Source organism: Mustelus asterias, chromosome 9 (genome assembly GCF_964213995.1).
Source record: "Mustelus asterias chromosome 9, sMusAst1.hap1.1, whole genome shotgun sequence".
Lineage (NCBI taxonomy): Eukaryota > Metazoa > Chordata > Chondrichthyes > Carcharhiniformes > Triakidae > Mustelus > Mustelus asterias.
In genome coordinates, this window is record NC_135809.1 from 124,836,084 (window position 1) to 124,857,799 (window position 21,716).

The following is a 21,716-nucleotide window of genomic DNA, read 5'->3' on the forward strand; positions in this document are numbered from 1 at the left end:
TGTATAATGAACGAGGTATTATGGTTATTTGCTCCACGAGGAATAAAAAAAAACCCTTATTTTGATGTCTAGTTTAACCCGCCAAAAAAAAAGCCTATTGGATCTTCAGAAAGCCAAACGTAAAATTATTCCTTCACATGAAATCTGAGTTAGTGAATGACCGAATACACTGTGTTCATTTTTTTTTGGCTTATTTGTGCTTTAGGTGAATGCTGCAGGTTGAATGTCACACCGTCTGAATGTATTTCCTCTTGCATCCCGCTCACCTTTTATGATTCGGAGGCAATATAGTCGGTGTCTTTATTGACAGGTTAAATGTATGTCCTATGAAATGCTCAGTAAGCAATCAACATACTTATTACCCCCGAGGCGCTTGCTGCAGTACATCAGCTTTCATCAGCTTTCATCATTCTCCTCGTACATCACATCTCCAGAAATCACGGTGATTTTTTTTTTAACCAGGGCTGAATTCTTAATTTTAAACTGCCCGGGTGTCGGGTCCGAGCTCCGTTTTGTTGGGAGGGCAAAAGTTTTCTCCCTGCAGTGCTCTGATTTGAAAAGAGAATGGTATTGTGTTCGTGGGGGCGTTAACTTCACATTCAAATTCAAAATTCCAGCAGAAACTCTCTTATTGCTTCCCCTGGCTGGAATGGAGGTGATTTTTGTTTAGTTGTCCCCAGCAGTTAAAAGCAGCCTTTTGACTGTTGCCGTCAAAACTAATATCTTGCTATCCATTTGTGTTTGGAAAGTGTTCCTCCCCCTCCCCCACCTTACCCACAATCCAGGGTTCTGAAATTGATGGGATTGCAAAACGCCACTGCTTCTTGCAAAGGGTTTTAGATCTTGTGCTGGATGTGTGTGTGGGGGCGGGCGGGGGAGGGGGGGGGAGGTTGAAACAGATTATTTCAATATCTGTGGCACGCAAAATAAAATTGCAAGGAAAAAAAATGAAAGATAAATTTTCTCACGGTGGTATTTTGCTTTGATGAGAAATGTGGGAATGTGGAGCATTCTAGATGTTAAGCACTAAGTTAATAGCTTTTTATCAGCTTGAACTGTTAAAATTAAAATGGCTTTTTTTGCAAGGCTGGAATACATTAATTGAACATTGTGTGAACAAAAAATAAAATTGTGGGCAAATTCTGGAAGGAGCTGTTTGACAAAACACAAGACCCTGGAGAGCGTCAGGGGCAGGGGAGAGAGTGTGACAGGTATAATTCTCCAGCCAGATGGCACCCCTACAGGTGAGGCAGTGGCCTGTGAAATTACATTCTAAATTACTCTGCAGATGAGACCCAGCGCACAAGTGCAGAGAGAGCTGATTGTTCAGATATCGGTTGTAAATTACACAATTCAGCACCAAGGACAGTGCTCACTCACTGTCGTAACTCAGGGGAAGAAGGGCCTGGTGGAGGTGGTGGTCTTAGATTCGAGAGAGGAGCATCAGCGAGGAGAAAGGTCAGCCAAAGGACAATGGCCCATGGAAAATGATGAAGCTCTGCCAAATTCTTGGGAACAGGATCATGGGGCTTTTTTTTGGTTTGCAAATGGCACAGCAGATTAAAGACACTTGGGAAGTTTGATGGCATTTATTTCTCTGAGGCTGGAGAGCCCCCCCATCTGTGTACAATCAGTAATCTAAAACCTCCTTCAGAGATTGGGGAGGGTGTTGAGTGTTGACATTTCGAACAACTGGTGTTTGCATGGGTCTTGCAGTTTGTTAATTGTTTTCCTTTCAATCTCATTGCGAAAGCCACAGTGAAAGCTGCATGTGCAAGCACTTCATTGCGTTGGCAATTTAAATTAGATCAGGAAACAAAGCAGCTTAATTTGCGTATTTGTATTTCACAGGATAGATTTGCTTTGAAAAAAAGCTCGGAAGTAATCTAGCAGAATAAACATACTCAACTTCTTCATTATTGTGACTGCATAAGTGTTACTTTTCATGGTGCTTATAACAACATACGATTTCCAACAACACATGCCATGTCTATCAGCATGACTAATCTATCGGCAGCATGGTGGCACAGTGGTTAGCACTGCTGCCTCACAGCGCCAGAGACCCGGGTTCAATTCCGGCCTCGGATCAGTCTGTGTGGAGTTTGCACGTTCTCCCCGTGTCTGCGTGGGTTTCCTCCAGGTGCTCTGGTTTCCTCCCACAGTGCAAAGATGTGCAGGTTAGGTGGATTGGCCATGGTAAATTGCTCTTGGTGTCAGGGGGATGGCTAGTGTAAATGCATGGGGTTATGAGGATAGGGCCTGGTAGGATTGTGGTCGGTGAAGACTCGATGGGCCGAATGCCTTCTTTCTGCACTGTAGGATTCTATGATTAATGGAATTTTGTGAATCCTATCAAATCACAGGTGTCTGTGCACTTGGTTGACGCCTGGTGGGTTACATTTTTGCCACGTCACATTGTGTGTACTTAGAATATTAAATGCATGTGAAGTTTTCAGATTAGGAACTAAAGTGGGTCATTCAGCCCCTCAAATCTGTTCTGCCGTTCAGTTGGGTAATGGTGGATCTTTCCTTCAACCCACCTTTGATTTACATTCCTTGATCCCTTAGCTGAATGAAAAATCCTGTCTTGGAACCATCAACTGACTCCCAGGATCCATGGCCTTTTGAGATGGCGATCCTTGATTTCCGTGACCTTTCGTGTGGGGAAAATGCTTCCTGGTTCCATTCCTAAATAGCCTGACTCTAATTTTAGGAAAATGCCCTCCTTTTCTGGATTTGCCCCACTAGCGACTATTAATTCACTGAACCAAGTGTTTTGATCATTCTAAAACTTTGAATAAATTATCCTTAAATCAAGGAATACAAACTGAGTTAATGTTCAACCTATCTTCATAATGTAGCCCCTTTAAGCTCTGGTATCAGTTTAATGAATCTGAATTGTATCCTGTCTAAGGCTACCATATCTTTCCTCAGGGAGTGGTACCCAAAACTGAATGCAATACCCAAGCTGGAATTTGACCAAGGTTTTCTCAAACTAAAGCACAAGTTCCTAATTTTTCTATTCTAAACCCCTTGAGATGAAGGCAACCTTCAGAGAATCATAAAATCCCTGCAGTGCAGAAGGACATTTGGCCCATCGAGTCTGCACCGATAACAATCTCACCTGGGCCCTATCCCCTTAACGTCATGTATTTACTCTGCTAATCCCCCTGACACTAAGGGGCAATTTAGCATGGCCAATCCACCTAAAATGCACATCTTTGGACTGTGGGAGGAAACCAGAGCATCCGGAGGAAACCCATGCAGACACAGGGAGGATGTGCAAACTCCAAATAGAGAGTGACCCGAGGCCGGAATTGAACACGGGTCCCTGGCGCTGTGAGGCAGCAGTGCTAACCACTGTGCCACCGTGCCACCCTGGTTAATTTCTTTTATCACTGTCCACTGACTTTTAATGATGTGTACATAGACACCCAAATCCTTTGCTCCTCCATAATTCTCGCAGCTAAGAAACACAGTCAAGGGCCAAATAGCACAGGTGAAGGAGCAATAAAAGATATTTCTGTGCTGTGCCTTGATTAGCATGGTTTTGTTTCCAAAGCCTTTTTTTCAAGGTTCTCATTATTTCTTTGTATGTGTATCCATTTACCAGTTAAAAATATTATTGCCTGTCATGATCACTCTGCATGATCATAGATGTAGTGATGCGTCTTAGTTTTTTGCTTGGTTTTGCTCATTATGGATCTAGTGTTTTGGCTTTCTCAATGATCTAACATATTTCATTGACAAGGTAATTGAATGATGAAGTGGGGCATTTCAGGAAGGTTTGCTTCTCTGTTGTCTCATTGGCTTGACATGTTGCAGTTACAGGGCTAATGAAGTGGGACAACCTTAATAAATCTGAGATTGACGGCAGTGGCCCAACCAATGAAAGTGGTTGGCATGGGCACCTAAAAATAAAACAGTTTCGGTCACCTTTACAGCGCTCGCAAACAAGAGTTTCGGTGGCGAGATATTCAACCTGAGAAAGCAGTTTAAGGCTCAAATACTTTACTATTTAGGTCAGTAAGATTTTCAGCTTATTGCTGGAAGCAAAGTCATTTCTAAGAATCTATGATGTGGAGATGCCGGCGTTGGACTGGGATGGGCATTGTAAGAAGTCTCACACACCAGTTTAAAGTCCAACAGGTTTATTTGGTATCATAAGCTTTCGAAGCACTGCTCACCTGATGAAGGAGCAGCGCTCCGAAAGCTCGTGATACCAAATAAACCTGTTGGACTTTAACCTGGTGTTGTGAGATTTCTAAGAAGCATTTGTCCACATTGACAAAGGTTTGACAGGTGCTTAACAATACTCCATTTCAAAAACAAACTTTTCACCTTTGTAATTTTGTCCATGTACAAAGCCATTGGCACTGTACTGAACCACCGAGCCATTGAAAAGTTATGGTGCAGGTAAAGGCCATTCAGCCCTTCATATCTGCGCTGGCCAAAAATAAACTAGCCACTCATTTTAATCCTACTGTCCAGCACTGGTCCATAGCCTTGCATCTTACAACTCTTCAGATGCAGATCCAGGTATCTTTTTTAATGAGTTGAATGTTCCAGCCTCAACCACCAACTGAGGCAGTGAATTTCAAACACCCACCCACCCTCTGGTGAAAACGTTTTTCCTCATGTCTCCTCTAATCCTTCGACCAATCACTTCAAATCTATGACCACTGACAATTTATCCCTCAGCTGGAGAAACAAGTCTTTCCTGGCTACCTTATCAAGCCCCCTCGCAATTTTGTACACCTCAATTAGGTCACCCCCTTAGTCTCCTCTGTTTGAAGGAAAACAATGCTAGCCTATCCAGTTTCTCCTCATCACTGCAATTTTCAAGCCCTGGCAGCACTTCTGTAAACCCCCTCATCAATTCTTCTTGGTGCTTCCTCAAACAATTCTGTTAAGTTAGTAAGACATGATAGAAACTAGAAGCAGTAGTATGCCTTTCGGCCCTTTGAGCCTGCTCCGCTATTCATTTTGATCATGGCTGATAATTGAATTCAATATCCTGATCCCCTCTTCCTCCCATATCCCGTGATCCCTTTAGCCCAAGAGCTATATCTAATTTCTTCTTGAAATCAGACAATGTTTTGGCCTCAACTACATTCTGTGGTAGTGAATTTCACACATTCATCACCCTCAGAGTGAAGCAATGTCTCCTCACCTCAGTTCTGAAAAATTTACCCCTTATCCTCAAACTATGACCCCTAGTTCTGGACTCCCCCCACCATTGGGACCATTCTTTCTGAATCTACCCTGTCTAACCCTGTTAGAATTTTATAATTTTCCATGAGATCTCCTCTCACTCTTCTAAACTCCAGTGAATATAATCCTAACCAACTTAGTCTCTCCTCATATGATAGACCTGCCATCCCAGGAATCAGCCTGGTAAACCTTCGCTGTACTCCCTTTATAGCACGAACACCCTTCCTCAATAAGGACACCAAAACTGCACACAGTACTCCAGGTGTGGCCTCACCAACACCCTATGCAATTGCAGCAAAACATCCCTATCCCTATACTCAAATCCTCTCGCTATGAAGGCCAACATATAATTTGCCTTCTTTACTGTCTGCTGTACCTGCGCGCTTACTTTCAGCGACTGATGCACGAGGACTCCAAGGTCTTATTGAGTATCCACCTCTCCCAATTTACACCCATTCAAGTAATAATGTGTCTTCCAATTATTGCTACCAAAGTGGATAACCTCACACTTATCTAAATTATACTGCATCTTCCCCTAACATACCATGCTGACTATCCCCCATCAATCCCTGCCTTTCTTAGTGACAGTTTCTCCTGCCTCTCAAAATTATTTCCAATAATTTGTCTACCACCAAAGTCAGACAAAGCGGCCTATCCCTCGCACCCTTTTAAAATAATGGCAAAATATTTGCAAGCCTCCAATCCTCTGAGACCTCCCCTGTATCCAGTGATTTGATTTGATTTATGAATGTCACCTGTATTGGGATACAGTGAAAAGTATTGTTTCTTGCGCGCTATACAGACAAAGCATCGCGTTCATTAAGTACATAGGGGAGAAGGAAAGGAAAGGGTGCAGAATATCGTGAGAGTACAAAATGATCCTCCGAGCATCTGCTATTTGTCTTCCTTCCGACTGACATATAAGCAAATGTTTTGAGCACAATAGCCACATGTTCATTGCTTTCAAAGCTGACATCTTCCAAGTAATGGTTGTGCATGCTATTGACAATATGCCAAAAAAGCCTTTAAGTTCTTCTGTTTTATGCCAGAAATGCTCGTTATGGGTTGGATTTTCACCTTTGCTGCCTAACTAGTGATCTGACCATGTTAGTTGTCTGCCATAACTAGAAACTGCCCAATTTGCATTCCATTGAAAATCAAGTGGGTTCCGTCAAATTCTGGTCACTCAAATCCATCAAATTCCCACCCAGCTGGGGAAGGCAGATAGAGTTTGCTCCCATATATTCTCTCACTATAGATGGATGCAAGTGTTTAAATTATACCATAAATCTGGGTAAGAAATTTTATGAGGCCTATATATCTTTATGTACACTGTATATGTGATGGAATACTCTCCAGTTACCTAGATGAGTGCCGCTCCAACAACAGTCAAGAGGTTTGACGCCATCCAGGGCAAAGCAGTCCATTTGATTGGCACCTCACCCACAAAAATTCACACCCTCCACCACACTGGCAGCAGTGTGTACCGTCTACAAGATTATAGAATCCCTACAGTGCAGAAGGAGGCCATTCAGCCCGTTGAGGTTGCACTGACAACAATCCCACCCAGGCCCTTTCCCCACAACCCCACGTATTTACTCTGATAATCCCCCTGACAATTTAGGGGGCAATTTAGCATGGCCAATCCATCTAACCTGCACATCTTTGGACTGTGGGAAGAAACCGGAGCACCCGGAGGAAACCCACGCAGACGCGGGGAGAACGTGCAAACTCCACACAGACAGTGACCCAAGGTTGGAATTGAACTCATCAAAACTTCTCAGGCAGCACCTTGCAAACTACGATCACTACCATCGAGAGGTTCAAGTGCGACAGCCACCTGGGTCACCACCACCTGGAGGTTCCCCTCCGAGCCACTCGCCATCCTGCACTGTCGCTGTGTCAAAATCCTGGAACTCCCTCCCTAACAGCACGGCGAGCGTACCTACACCATACAGATCTGCAGCAGTTCAAGATGTCAGCTCACCACCACCTTTTCCAAGGGCCATTGGGAGATGCAGTAAATGCTGGTCTAGCCAGCAGCACCCACATCCAAACCTGATAGCCTAATCCTGCTGGGCTGTTTGACCAAAGATAGATTGCGTGTTCTTGCAACATTCTGAAAAAACAGATTTGTGGGAATAAGAGATTTGAAGCTTATAGCTTTTACATCGGAACCGGGACGTAGGCCATTTAGGCCAAGTCTGTTTCGGCATCCAGTACAATCATGGCTGATCCGTGCTCTAATTCCTTTTGCCCATCTTTGCCCCGTACTAGAATAACAAAAAACTTAAATCTAAGGTTTAAAATTGACAGTTGACTAACATCAAATACAATTCGCAGAAGATGGTTCCAAACATTCAGAACTCATTGTATGTGGAAGTTTTCCTCAATTTTGGTCCTGCAAGGCTTGGCTCTTAATTTTTAGACTATTCCTCAGACTCCCCAGCCAGTGGAAATGTTGTTTCCTCCAACTACCCTCTCCATTGCCCTGAGTATCTTGAAAACTTCAAATCACTCCTTAATCGTCTAAATTCCAGGGAATATAATCCTAGATTGGGTAATCGCTCCTTACACTTTAACTCTATCAATTTGTTAAGTCTATGGATGGGATTTTCGGTGCAACCCGCTGTGTGTTTCGTGGAGGCGGCACGCCACTGACCGGTGGTGGCATCTTCTGGTCCTGCCATTGTCAACGGGGTTTTCCCTTGAATGCACTCCCCCTCTGTAATCATTTTAAAAAGGCCCATGAAGTTGGTCTCTTGGAGTATGGGCTCCCTGATAGAGGGGAGCAATTTAACATGGCCAATTCCCCTAATCTGTACATCTTGAGACACTAAGGAGCAATTTAGCATGGCTGATCCACCTAACCTGCACACCTTTGAACTGTGGGAGGAAACCAGAGCACTGGAAGGAAACCCTCGCAGACACGGGGAGAATGTGCAAACTCCACACAGGCAGGCACCCAAAGCCGGAACAGAACCTGGGTCCCTGGCGCTGTGAGGCAGCAGTGCTACTGTGCCACCCCATGTGTTATAATTGCCTTCCCAATCGGGGGAGCCTTACCTGTATATAAAAATGGGAGTGTCAGGCCCGCTGACACTCCTGACTCTGGCTTTGTATTTGAAGCACTCCAGGCGTGGAATAGAGTTTGCAAAGGAAATCTGGTAAAGAGACATCGACCTCTGAGGAGCTATTTCACCCTCTCCGTGGGAAACCCGCAGTGGGTGGGGAGGCGGGGGGGGGGGGGTTCACTGTCAGTGGGACAGGAAGATCCCACTGACCTGAATTGCTGGAAAATTCCAGCCTATGTCTCACTTCTTCCAAGGCCAACGTATCCTTTCTAAGGTGTAGTACCCAGAACTGCTGATAGTATATCATTAATATTTGCTATAGATTTGATCATCAATCAAACCTGTGAAGTAATTGCATTTATTAAAATATCATAGTCTGGAATGATTGAAATATTCATCGTAATGGCTGCATGTGTTATGATATTTACGTGACTTGGATTTATTTTCGGTTTTTGGACTGATTCTTTTTAGCTAGATAAATAGTTGTGAGTTTGTAATTGTACCTGCCATTCATTAATAATTTCTATCTCTTTCCACGCAGGGTTATTTTCTGCTGTTTGAATCGATGTTGGACTCGGTCATATACGCACGGGACAAGTACCTGATGGAAGGCGGTGCAGGTTTGTGTTTTGAGGAGGGGAAGAAAAATTAAATAAAACTCAATCTTGTCTCTGTCGATTTTTGGAAGCCGTATGTGCATTCCTCTCATGCCGTGCTATGCACCACTGTGAAAGTTTCCACTAGAAATGAAATATGCCCCCATTACTGACAGCTCGCAGGCATCAATTTACTTTAATGGCTTTCAAAAGGAAGAACACTTTAAGTGTTTTTTTTTGGAGATCTAGGGTTGAATCCACACATTCTTTATTTTAAAGACCTTTAAAACTTACATTAAATAATTAATCATGATGGTTTATCAAGAACGTAAATGGGGAAGTTGTTAGTGTGGGATACTGTTATTTCCAACGAATCCATAGAATCCCTACAGTGCAGAAGAGGCCTTTCGGCCCATCGAATCTGCACCGACTCTCTGACAGTGTATCTTTCCCATGGCTAATCCACCTAATCTACACATCTTGGGACACTAAAGAGCAATTTAACATGGCCAATCTACCTAACCTGCACATCTTTGAATTGTGGGAGGAAACCTGAGCACTGGGAGAAAATTCATGCAGGCACAGGGAGAATGTGCAGACTCCACCCAGACAGGCACCCAAAGCCAGAACAGAACCTGGGTCCCTGGCGCTGTGAAGTTTATTGGGCCATTTTAGAGGGCAGTTAAGAGTCAAAACATGTTGTGGGTCTGGAATTCCCCTCCAAGCCACTACCATCCGGGCTTGGAAATATATCGCCGTTCCTTCGCAGTCGCCGGGTCAAAATCCTGGAATTCCCTGCCTAAAGGCATTGTGGGTCAACCCACAGTAGGTGGACTGCAGCGATTCAAGAAGGCAGCTCACCACCACCTTCTCAAGGGCAACTAGGGATGGGTATTAAATGCTGGCCAGCCAGCAACACCCATGTCCCATGAATGAATTGAAAATAACTGAGATGTATTACGTTCAACCAATACAACTTGTCTCTGCATCATGATGCAAAATGATGAGAATCCTATGCCTCACCACCACCTTCTCAAGGGCAACTAAGGATGGGCAATAAATGCTGGCCAGCCAGTGATGCCCATGTACTACGAATGAATAAAAATAAAGGAAAACATTAAGTTGTTTTACAGGTACAGTACAGGTAAAAGGATAACTAGGGAAAGAGTAGGTCCCATTAAGGACCACAGTGGTAATTTGTGTATAGTACCAGAGGACGGAGTAGGTTTCTAAATGAATGCTTGGTGTCAGTGTTCACTAGTCATAGAATCATAGAAACCCTACAGTGCAGAAGGAGGCCATTCAGCCCATTGAGTCTGCACCGACCACAATCCCACCCAGGCCCTACCCCCATATCCCTACATATTTACCCGCTAATCCCTCTAGCCTACACATCTCAGGACACTAAGGGGCAATTTTAGCATGGCCAGTCAACCTAACCCACACATCTTTGGACTGTGGGAGGAAACCGGAGCACCCGGAGGAAACCCACGCAGACACGAGGAGAATGTGCAAACTCCACACAGACAGTGACCCAAGCCGGGAATCGAACCCAGGTCCCTGGAGCTGTGAAGCAGCAGTGCTAACCACTGTGCTACCGTGCCGTCCAGTGAGTGGGACAATGTGAGCATAGAAGTCAGCGAGTACTATGATTCAATTAAATAAATTAATATAAACAGAGAAGAGGTTCTGAGTGATCTGGCAGGCTTAAAAGTAGATAAATCTCCAGGTCCGGATGAAATGTATCCCAGGCTGTTGAGTTAGGCAAGAGAGGGGCACCCACAATAATTATCAATTCCTCTCTGACCGCAGGAGAGGTGCCGGAGGACTGGAGAACAGCCAATGTGGTACAATTATTCAAGAAAGGAGGAAGGGGTAAACCAGGAAATTACAGGGCAGTCAGTCTAAGCTGAGTGATGGAGGAACTATTGGAAGCAATTCTGAGGAACAGAATGAATCTGCATTTGGAAGGCAGGGATTAATCAAGAACAGTTGACATGGTTTCATTAAGGAGAGGCCAACATGATTGGATTTTTCGAAGAGATAACCAGGTGTGTAGATGAGTGCAATGCATTTGATGCAGTTTACGTATCTTCAGTAAGGCTTTTGATAAGGTCCCATATGGGAACCTGATTGTTAAGGTAAGAGTCCGTGGGATCCAAGGAAATGTCGTAAATTGGATCCAGAATTGGCTGAGTGGCAGGAAGCAGAGAGTGATGGTCGGGGACTGTTTTTCTGACTGGAAGCCTGTCTCCAGTGAGGTCCTGCAGGGATGAGTGTTGGGGCCCTTGCTGTTTACGCTTTATACAAATGATTTAGACTTGAATGTAGGAGGGTTGATCAGTAAGTTTGTGAATGATATGAAAATTGGTGGGGTGGTCAATAGGAAGATATCCTCCTGTAATCTCAGGCTACAGACAGGCTGGTCAGATGGCTGATCAGTGGCAAATGGAATTCAATCTGCATAATTGTGAGGTAATGCACTTGGGCAGGACAAACAAGACAAGGGATTAATACATGATGAACAGCAGGACCCTAGGAAGCACCGAGCATCAGAAAGACCTTGGTGTGCATGTACACCGGTCCCTTAAGGTAACAGGACCAGGTGGATAAAGTGGTTAAGAAGGCATAGGGTATACTTGCCTTTATTAACTGAGGCATAGAATTTAAGAGCAGGGAGGTTAAGCTGGAACTGTGTAAAACATTAGTTAGGCCGCAGCTGGAGTATTGTGTGCGATTCTGGAATCCACATTTTAGGAGGGATGTGATAGCATTGGAAAGAGTACAGAGGAGATTTACCAGGATGTTGCCTGGGCTGGAGAGTTTTAGCTGTGAAGAGAGATTGGATAGACTGGGGTTGTTTTCCTTGGAACAGAGGAGACTGAGGGAGGACATGATTGAGATGTATAAAATGATGAGAGGCATAGACAGACGGGAGAAAGCTTTTCCCTCAGGTGGAGGAATCAATAACTCGGGGCCTAGATTTAAGGTAAGAGGCAGAAGATTTAGAGGGGATGTGTGAAAACAAATTTTCACACAAAGGGTGGTGGGAGTCAGGAACTTACTGCCTGAAAGGGTGGTGGAGGCAAGACTCTCATAACATTATAGAATAAAATCCCATAGAATTTAAGAAGTATTTAGATGTGCACCTGCGATGCCAAGGCTCTGGGCCAAGTGCTGGAAAATGGGATTAGAATAATTACATGGTTGTCTTTGACTGGCACAGATACGATGGGCCAAAGGGCCTTTTCTGTGCTGTAGACCTCTTTGACTCAGCTGTACCAAAACGTCTAAAGACTGCTCTTTAGATTTACTTCTTACACAAGATCGTTTTAAGGTTACTTAGATTAAAGAGAGAAATTCCTTGCCTTTAAAGCAAGTGGTAAGAGAAGCAATTAATTTGAATCCCTACCCCTTCAATCAATAGGTGCTGAATGTTCAGAACGGTGTGAATGCTGGTGTGAGGCTTATCCCTTCCTGCCCCTCCCATTCCCCATCCCCTGGCATCTTGGACTTGGTGTTGGTGGAACTTTGTCCTGATAAAAATATCTTTTTCTTTTCTGCCCTGGATTGGAGTTTGCTTTTGGAATATAGCGATGAGCCAAAATCAAATTCACCTTCTGGAGATCTTTCAATGTTAAGTCGACCATAGATAATAGCTGGTGCTATTAGATATGAATAGTAAATAGGTTCTAAAACTTAGCGGGATAATCTTTGGAAGGCTTGCAAGAGTACAGCTTTTTTAAAGCCTACACGTTAACAATTGGAACTTCTCTCCCGTGATGTTTCTACTCATTCTTTGCATAAAAGTCAACATCCGTTGTTAAGTCCATGCAACCTAATAGCATTATGTTAAGTATCTGTTATACCAGTGAACAGGACGTACAATCTAACATTATGCTGTTGAGGTTTGCATTGAAAGGGGTTTATGTTGCTAACCATTCCTTCTCATCTTTGCTAAGTTGTAAAGCATCATGTCAACAGCCAATGTAGCTGAGGCTAAAATGACACACTCGCTGGAATTCTACCGCCCCGCCCACCATCGGAATCGGAGTGGGCGAGGGGCGGAACATGGGAAGGTCCATTGATCTCGGGTGTGATTTTCCAGTCTCGGGTCGAGTGAGGCCGTAGAATCCCACTCATTGACTTTATTACAGTAAAGGAATATACACTGAAGTGTGTTAAATTCAAATATAAACACATCAAAGTGGCGCTTAACTTTCATTACAGCCTCACGAGGCATCATTAAAAATTCTGAAGTCTTCGCAATCAATTCTCTTTAGTGATTGTTGAATGTGACTGCAGAGGTTGTCTGGGTAATTATTCAATCCTATTAAACCCCCAACCCGCCTATCCACGGAGCGACAAAATAGCAAGGCTGAAGAGCATGGTGATTCAGTCCCTTCCTGTCACATTGATATACAAGCTAGCACAATGACCAAACAGAGTTACACAAGGAACGAACTTCAACAGATAAGGACTCACCAAGCAAATTCAATTTAATTCGATTTGGATCCTGGGATTTTTATGTATTTTTTTCCATGTGTTAAATAGACAGACTATTCAATGTTAAATTCAGCTGCTTGTTTACCATTATAGAATAGAATCCCTACAGGAGACCATTCGGCCCATTGAATCTGTACCGACCACAATCCCACCCAGGCCCTATTCCCACAACCTCACGCATTTACGCTGCTAATCCCCCTGACAATAAGGGGCAATTTACCATGGCCAATCAACCTAACCCGCACATCTTTGGAGTGTGGGAGGAAACCCACGCAGACAAAGGGAGAATGTGCAAACTGTTACCCAAGGCTGGAATTGAACCTGGGTCCCTGGTGCTATGAAACAATCACTGCGCCACTGTGCCGCCCCAAATAGAACACCAAGTTACATAGGGTGAGAAAGTGGGATATGCAATATTCTGTTTGTTCCATCCCAGTGTGGCTTGTTTGCTCAGTTGTAGCCATTGTGCCCCTAAACCATCCACCTCAAGAGAGGGGCCTTTACCTCACCCACCACATGCAGGCAGCCATTTCATCCTCAATACGGTGCTCTGGAAAAAAGCCCGGTGGGGGCTTTTGAATTCCGGGCCTTCCTGTATTAGTCCGGCCTCAATCATCCTCTGAAAGGCTTGCCCAAGGTGGTCAAAAAAATGTCCAGTGAATTAAATCTTCCAAAGCTATATTTGCGTGCTTTGTTAGCGCATTTCTGTTAAAAATTGAGCATTACTGGATGTAATTTTTTGTTTTGTGAAAGGATGTTCTTGCATCTGGGAATAGGATTATCTTTTCCCAAGGTTGGCTAACCTGCATAGCTGCTGTGTGAGGTGGAAGTACATTGCCCATTCGGTGAAACAAGGCCAGTTTTTCTTTCAAGAGAAACAACAATACTGAATCCGCAAGCCCAGTTTGTTGGAGTAATATTTGATTGGAGACTAAAGAGGAATCAGTTCGGAGTGTGTATGTGTGTGTGTGTGTGAATCCTCCCAGTTGGATCCATTAGTCAGGCTTGGCTAATCATCAAGGCAGCTTGCCTGGAAAGCCTAGTTGTGCCAGGACTCTGCGTTATTTTTATTTCCTGGGGCAATTTTTTTATTAGTGAAAAATAACAGTTGTGAGAGGGTGCTGGGTTCTGAGCAGTTAGTGCTAAGTAGCTGCTGATCGCAGCATGTTTTATATGGAATGTACATTAAAAATCACATTTGCTGTGGTCATTAGTCAGCTTGAATGTGCTATGCTGGGGTCCTGGCTTAATATCAAGGGTTCTTTTTGACACCCACTTAAAATGTGTCCGCGTTCCAAAACAAAAACTGGAATTTAAAAATGATCTGAAAAATGAAAGGGAGGCAAGTCCTCTCAAAGTTCTCCTTTATAAACACAAACCCGATCTATTAATGCGCAGAAAATGAGAAGAGTTTTATTTCAAAATGTCATGAAAACCCTGCACTGTATGCTGTACTGACTATAAGCCCGATACAAGAGCACATATCGTTCAACCTGGAGCACTAGCTCCTTTCAATTCTCGACGTTCTGCGATTTGCGAGCCATTCTGAAAGTACAGAGAACGTCCCTTTTACAGGGGCGGCTTGGTGGCACAGTAGTTGGCACTGCTGTCTCACAGCTCCAGGGACCCGGGTTCAATTCCAGCCTCCATGTGGAGTTTACCCATTCTCCCCCTGTCTGTGTGAGTTTCCTCTGGGTGCTCAGGTTTCCTCCCACAGTCCAAACTTGTGCTGGTTAGGTGGATTGACGATGCTAAATTGTCCTTTAGTGTCTCAAGATGTCTAGGTTCGGGGATTAATGGGGTAAACAGAAAGCATTCATTCTGGTTGTATCACAGCGTGGCATGGCTCCTGCTCTGCCCAAGATTGCAAGAAACTACAAAAGGTTGTGGATGTAGCCCAATCCATCACACAAACAAGCATCCTATCCATTGACTCTGTCTACACTTCCCACTGCCTCGGCAAAGCAGCCAGCATAATTAAGGACCACACGCACCCCAGACATTCTCTCTTCCACCTCCTTCTGTCGGGAAAAAGATACAAAAGTCTGAGACACCAACCGACTCAAGAACAGCTTCTTCCCTGCTGCCATCAGACTTTTAAATGAACCTACCTCGCATTAAGTTGATCTTTTTCTACGCCATAGCTATGACTGTAACACTACATTCTGCACTCTCTCATTTCCTTCTCTAGGAACGGTATGCTTTGTCTGTATAGCGCGCAAGAAACAATACTTTTCACTGTATACTAATACATGTGACAATAATAAATCAAATCAAATGTGGGGTTATGGGGATAGGGCCTGAGTGGATGCTCTTTCGGTGAGTCCTCTTATGCAGACTCGATAGACTGAATGGCCTCCTTCTGCACGTGGGGATTCTATGATTCTATGAAATCAGCCACGTGAGCTTCAGTGAAAGGAGAGCTAGCTTTGGGCAGTGAATCGAGAAGGACGCAGATGTCATTGCTGTGAATCATTGTGAGCAGCCCAGAGAGCTCTTACTCCCTGTCCAATCAACGCGTTGTTAATTCTGCCCGTGTGCAGTAATAATTATTCAATTACTGCGCTAATAAGAAAAGAATGAAGTGACAAATATGTTGTGTTGGGAAGTTTAAAGGTCTATGGAGCAGAGGCAGCAGGGTGACAATTATTGTCTCTTTTCTCCCCCACCCCCCGATCTTGAAAGGCCGGACGTAACGATTTATAAATATAGATTCGATTTGAGATGTTTTCTTAAAAAAACGACACCAACCCCACAGCATACATATTATAGATTTCCTTCAGATCTCCCACTCGGCTCATGAATACCTTGTGTAAGGTTAGAGGAGGAAATGTAGCAATAAGCTTTGTGAGCTAATTGAAAACACAAGCCTGCATTTAGCCTTGGGAAAAGATTCCTGCTACAATGGTATCACCTTAGTCGATTGCCCGCTGTGTTATATAAGATCAATGGCATTTTATGTCTCATGGCATGAGACGTTTGTCACTAACTCCGGTCCGTTTGAGATCCAATAAATTAGAATGCAAATTATCAAGAGTCCAAGTTTAGCGATCTGGTGTTTTTTTCCCCCTCTGCAGTCAACTTAATGCACTTAATGCTTCCTTGCAGTGTACCCCGATATCTGCACCATTAGCCTGGTAGCAGTGGGAGACAGGAAGAAGCATGATGAACGAGTAGCTTTCTGGGAGGATGTGTACGGCTTTAAGATGTCCTGCATGAAGAAGGCAGTGATCCCAGAAGCTGTGGTGGAAGTGCTAAACCCTGACACCCTCATTTCGGAGCCCTGCACCATCAAGGTATGTATTGCTCTGCCAGCCAGGGGTATTCATCAGATAAGATGGTGAAGACGTTGTTGACACAATTTTTAAAAAAAGTTTATTTATTGGTGTCACAAGTTTAAAGTTTATTTATCAGTGTCACAAGTAGGCTTACATTAACACTGCAATGAAGTTACTGTGAAAATCCCCTAGTTGCCACACTCCGGCGCCTGTTCGGGTACACTGAGGGAGAATTTAGCATGGCCAATGCGCCTAACCAGCACGTCTTTCAGACCGTGGGAGGAAACTGGAGCACCCGGAGGAAACCCACACAGACACGGGGAGAACGTGCAGACTCTGCACAGACAGTGACCAAAGCCGGGGATCGAAACCGGATCCCTGGCGCTGTGAGGCAGCAGTGCTAACCACTGTGCCACCGTGCCACCCTTGGGTGGACCGGCAGAAAAAAAACAGTGATTAAATAAAGGAAGAATGAATGATAGAGACAACCAGGGACGGAGAGGAACATAAATTTCCAAAGGTGCCTGACAGGAAGAAGAATAGGGGAGAAAAGGAGAACAAAGGGGACAACAAGAGGCTAAACTATGGGAGCCAAAGAGAGGACAAATGCCTCTGTTCCTGCGTGAAGAAGGCAGTGATTCCAGAAGCTGAGATGGAATTGCTTAACCCCGACACCTTCATTTTGTGGCCCTGTACCATCAAGGTATGTATGTGCCTGAGGCCCGGCTTGGGTCACTGTCCCTTCTTCATGCAGGAACAGAAGCATTTTTTATTTTGTCCATAAGTGTTAAAAAAGGGAGATGAAAAAGTTTGTTGGAGTAGGCTTACATTGCAGTGAAGTAACTGTGAAAATCCCACACTCCGGCGCCTGTTCGAGTACACTGAGGGAGAATTTAACATGGACAATGCACCTAACCAACACGTCTTCATGGCAGAAATAAATGCAAGCTGTCGGGATCATGAACAGGCTTCACCGTCAGGGATAAAAGCTGGAATGGTTCACGTTGATTAGGCAGGGTGCCGCTGCAGTCCCGTGTTGGAACATAAACTGCCAGGTAGCGCCAAGCTCGGCTGAGCCTGAGAGTTCCCGCTTTGTGCATTGTGTGATGATCTGTCATCTCTCAATGTGTGCCGGAGAGCAACCCAGAACAGAAATTCTGTCACATAAACAGGTTTTTTTTCACAAATACCAATGGAGCGTAAAACAGGAAATTGGTTCCTGCTTACAGCAGCATTGTGCTATCTTGAAGCAAGCCGAGATTTCGGAAAAATGGTGTTTGGGGAAGATTGCAGCACTGCATTTAAAAGAAAGAAACATGATTGTCTTAAAAATCTTAATTCATTTTCAGCCTCCACTGTGAAACAATTAATGAATCATACATTTAACGGAAAAATATTTGTATCACCACCGAGTTAAAGGATAACAGAGCTATTGTGATTAAGAAATTGTCTGATTTGCTTTTGAAAATTACGAGTGAATCTTCCACTGCTCTTTCGGGAAGCACATTTCAGATCATCATCTCACTGGATAAAGAAAATCCCTTCTTCTTCCCCTGCTTCTGTTACCGATTTCTTTAACCGTGTGCCCTCGACTCATCAACCCTCCTGCCAGTGGAAAAAGTTTCTCCCTATCCAGTCCATCAAAAACCTTCACCATTTTGAACACCTCTGCTGAACTCTTGTTTTTTTTGATCTAATGGAAGCATCGTGCCTTGGCTTTCTCCCCACCACCTTTGCCCGACCAAGTTCATAAGATATAGAAGCAGAATTAGGCCATTCGGCCCATCACGTCTGCTCTGCCATTCGATCATGGCTGATATACTTCTCATCCCCATTTTCCTGTCTTCTCCCCATAATCCTTCAACTCACTGCCAATTAAAAATCTTTATAACTCCTCCTTAAATTTACTCACTGTCCCAACATTCACCGCACTTTGGGGTAGAAAATTCCACAGATTCACAACCCTTTGGGAGAAATAGTTTCTCCTCAACTCTGTTTTAAATTTGCTACCCCTTATCCTAAGACTATGACCTCTTGTCCTAGAATGCCCCACAAGGGGAAGCATCCGCTTCACATCTACTTTATCCATACCTTTTATCATCTTGTATACCTCAATTTGATCTACCCTCATTTTTCTAAATTCTAGAGAATGTAGGCCTAAACTGTTCAATCTCTCTTCATATGACAAAGCCCTCATCTCTGGAATCAATCTAGTGAACCTCCTCTGAACTGCCTCCAATGCCACTACACCCTTCTTCAAGTAAGGGGAGTTAAGACAGGGAGTGCTCCCAGTATGCTGCTTTGCAACGAGAACACTAAATGCTGTGGGCTTTATCTTCCCAAGGAGTGGCAGTCGACAGTGACTGCCAGAGCTTTGCGTTTCTTGCTCGGACTCCTGAACCAGGCCCCTTCAGTACCTGTTCTCGGAGTCCATCCTTCTATTGCAGGATTGTCGGGGGGAAGCCAAGCCTCGCTCTCTTCTCAGCAATTATTTTAGTAAGCCTTCATTCAACAATACACTGCAAAGCTTTGGGATGTTTAGTTTTCACTCTAAGTGAATAAGTGAGCTAAGTGGGTACAATGCCAGCTAGGTAGGGTGGTAGGGTGGGTAGAGTGTCAGCCGGGTAAGTTGGTAGTGTGGGTTGAGTGCCAGCTAGATAGGGCGGCAAAGTGCTGGTTGAGTTGGGCCCCCCACCCTGTGCTGGTGGGGCAGAGGTTCTGGAGGGGAGTCAGATGGTCAGTGGGGAGTCAAATGATGGGAGGGTCAGTTGGAGGATGTGGTATGAGTCAGATGCCAGTGGGGGTTGAAGGGGAATTGGGAGGGGCAGGGCAGTGGGATGGTCAGGGGTTCAGTTAGGGGAGTCGGGTATGAATCGGGTGTCAGTGGGGGAGTCGGAGGGCTGAGGGAGGCAGTGGGAGGGTTAAGGGGAGTCACAGGGTCAGTCGGGGGAGTCACAGGGTCAGTTGGTGTTGGTGGTGGGAAGATCAGTTGGGGGGGTTCGGATTTGAGTTCGATGTCAGCAGGGCAGTCAGAGGCTAGGGCGATGTCAGAGGACTGGGGGGTAGTTAGAGAGACACGGATGCTGCCAAAGGGTCAGGGGCAGTTGGTGGGTCGGGGTGGAGTAGTCGGAAGTTGGGGAGTGGGTGGGATGGGGTGTTCAGTAGGAAGTCAGTGGGTCAGTTGTAGAGTTACCCAGGCGTTAGATATGCTTATGCCTTTCTCCTGTCTAACATTTCTGAGGTAACTGTCCAGATATGCAAACCGACACTAACTCAAAATTGGAGAGCTTTTTGGAGGGCTCTGGTGCAGCAGAATTGCCCATCAGAAGTTGAAACTTCCTGGGAAACTCCCATGGAGTCCTTGCGTTGGGACTTCCAAGAGATATGGGCGAGGTGTGGACAATGGAAACGGAACGTTGACCTCAGGCGGGAATTTCCGGTCTCGCTCGAGTGAGGCTGTAAAATCCTGCCCGTAATCCTTTCCGCTGTGCTATTTGTTTTTAACATCAGCGTGTTTACCATAGAATCCCTACAGTGCAGAAGGAGGCCATTCGATCCATCGAGTCTGCATCGACAATGATCCCACCCAGGCCACCCCGTAACCCCACAGATTTACCCTGCTAATCTCCCTGACACTAAGGGGCAATTTAGCATGGCCAATTCACCTAACCTGCACATCTTTGGACTGTGGGAGGAAACCGGAGCACCTGGAGGAAACCCACGCAGACACGGGGAGAACGTGGCAGACTCCGCACAGACAGTGACCCAAGTACTTGAATAAAACTTAAAAATACATTCCGAAAGATCAAGGACAGAAATATTGCTGCTTAAATTTAAAACTGCAGCCAATGAGAAATAATCTGAAACAAAGGCAACAATAAATATGTGATCCCGGGTTGATATTTGCGTGAGGATGGGTAAGTGCTGAGTGAAAAAGTCTGAGCTTCAATGCTGGGACTCCAGTATTGGTTAGGTGCATTGGCCAAACTAAATTCTCCCTCAGTGTATTTGGACAGCCAACACAGAGTGTGGCGACCAGGGGATTTTCACAGTAACTTCATTGCAGTGTTAATGTAAGCCTACTTGTGACACTAATAAATAAAACTTAAATAAATTGAGACCTGTGATCTGGGTTCAGCAGTTCTAAATTGGCAGAGGGAGGAGGGGTAACAAATTGAAGCCGCCACGGACACATAGAAGGAGAGGAATGAAATATATAAGGAGGCAAGAGATTGTATCGATATTTACATCCTCAGGATATTCAACAGCGCTCGACGGCTAATGCATTACTTTTGAAGTGTGGCCACTATTTTGCGGCAAGCACAGCAGATGAATGTTTAATCTGTCTGGTTTTTAACGATGTTGGTTGGAGATTGGTTATGGTTTAACCGCAGCAAAGCGTGATGCACGGTCATATCAAAGTAAAGAATTACACCCAAAGCTGGATTTGAGGTTTCAGGTAATGTAGGCCAGGTGGCCAGCTCAACACCTGCCCACCCAGCCTCTGGTTCACCCCCCTAATATGCGAGGTGGGTGCACACTGAAATTGGCAACAACCCACCCAACTGTCATTAAATAATTAAGCATAATTTAGGCATGTTAACAAGCCCATTGACCTGAGTCATACGCAGGTTGGCAAGGGCAGTTTGGTGAGAGTGGGCAGGCCATTTTTAAAAGCTTACCTGAGCAAAGGTGGAAAGTGGGGGAGGGAGGGAGGGGATACCTCATTCAGGGGGTGCTCTGCACTCATTAGGGGCACCACCACCCCACCTTGATATGTGACCCTCCCCCATCACATTCTTGCTTTGCTGCCTACCTGACACTGGATTCTAGGATCCCTGCCCACTCTAAAAGCCACAAACTTGTCCTTGAGGTAGCCATCAGTCTCTTTGGCCTTTTTGCTGCAGTCCTCCATGGCAATGGTAAAAGAGTCTTAATTCTCATCAATGCAAACATCACTTCGTTTTTAGGAGCAATGAGTCGCCATTTATTAATCCATGTCTGGATCTAAGACTTGACAAGTTTACATAAAGAAAGCCGGATTGAAA

General features: G+C 44.7%; 1 protein-coding gene across 1 annotated transcript in view; it reads left to right on the top strand.

The window, feature by feature from the left end:
- The window catches only part of prmt3 (protein arginine methyltransferase 3), a 209,185-nt gene that overhangs the window by 96,277 nt on the left and 91,192 nt on the right, over nt 1-21,716 (top strand). Inside the window, exons 11-12 of the mRNA XM_078220999.1 lie at nt 8,830-8,908; nt 16,499-16,686. Of these exons, the coding sequence (XP_078077125.1) occupies nt 8,830-8,908; nt 16,499-16,686 (267 nt within the window). The remainder of the gene's footprint in view (nt 1-8,829; nt 8,909-16,498; nt 16,687-21,716) is intronic.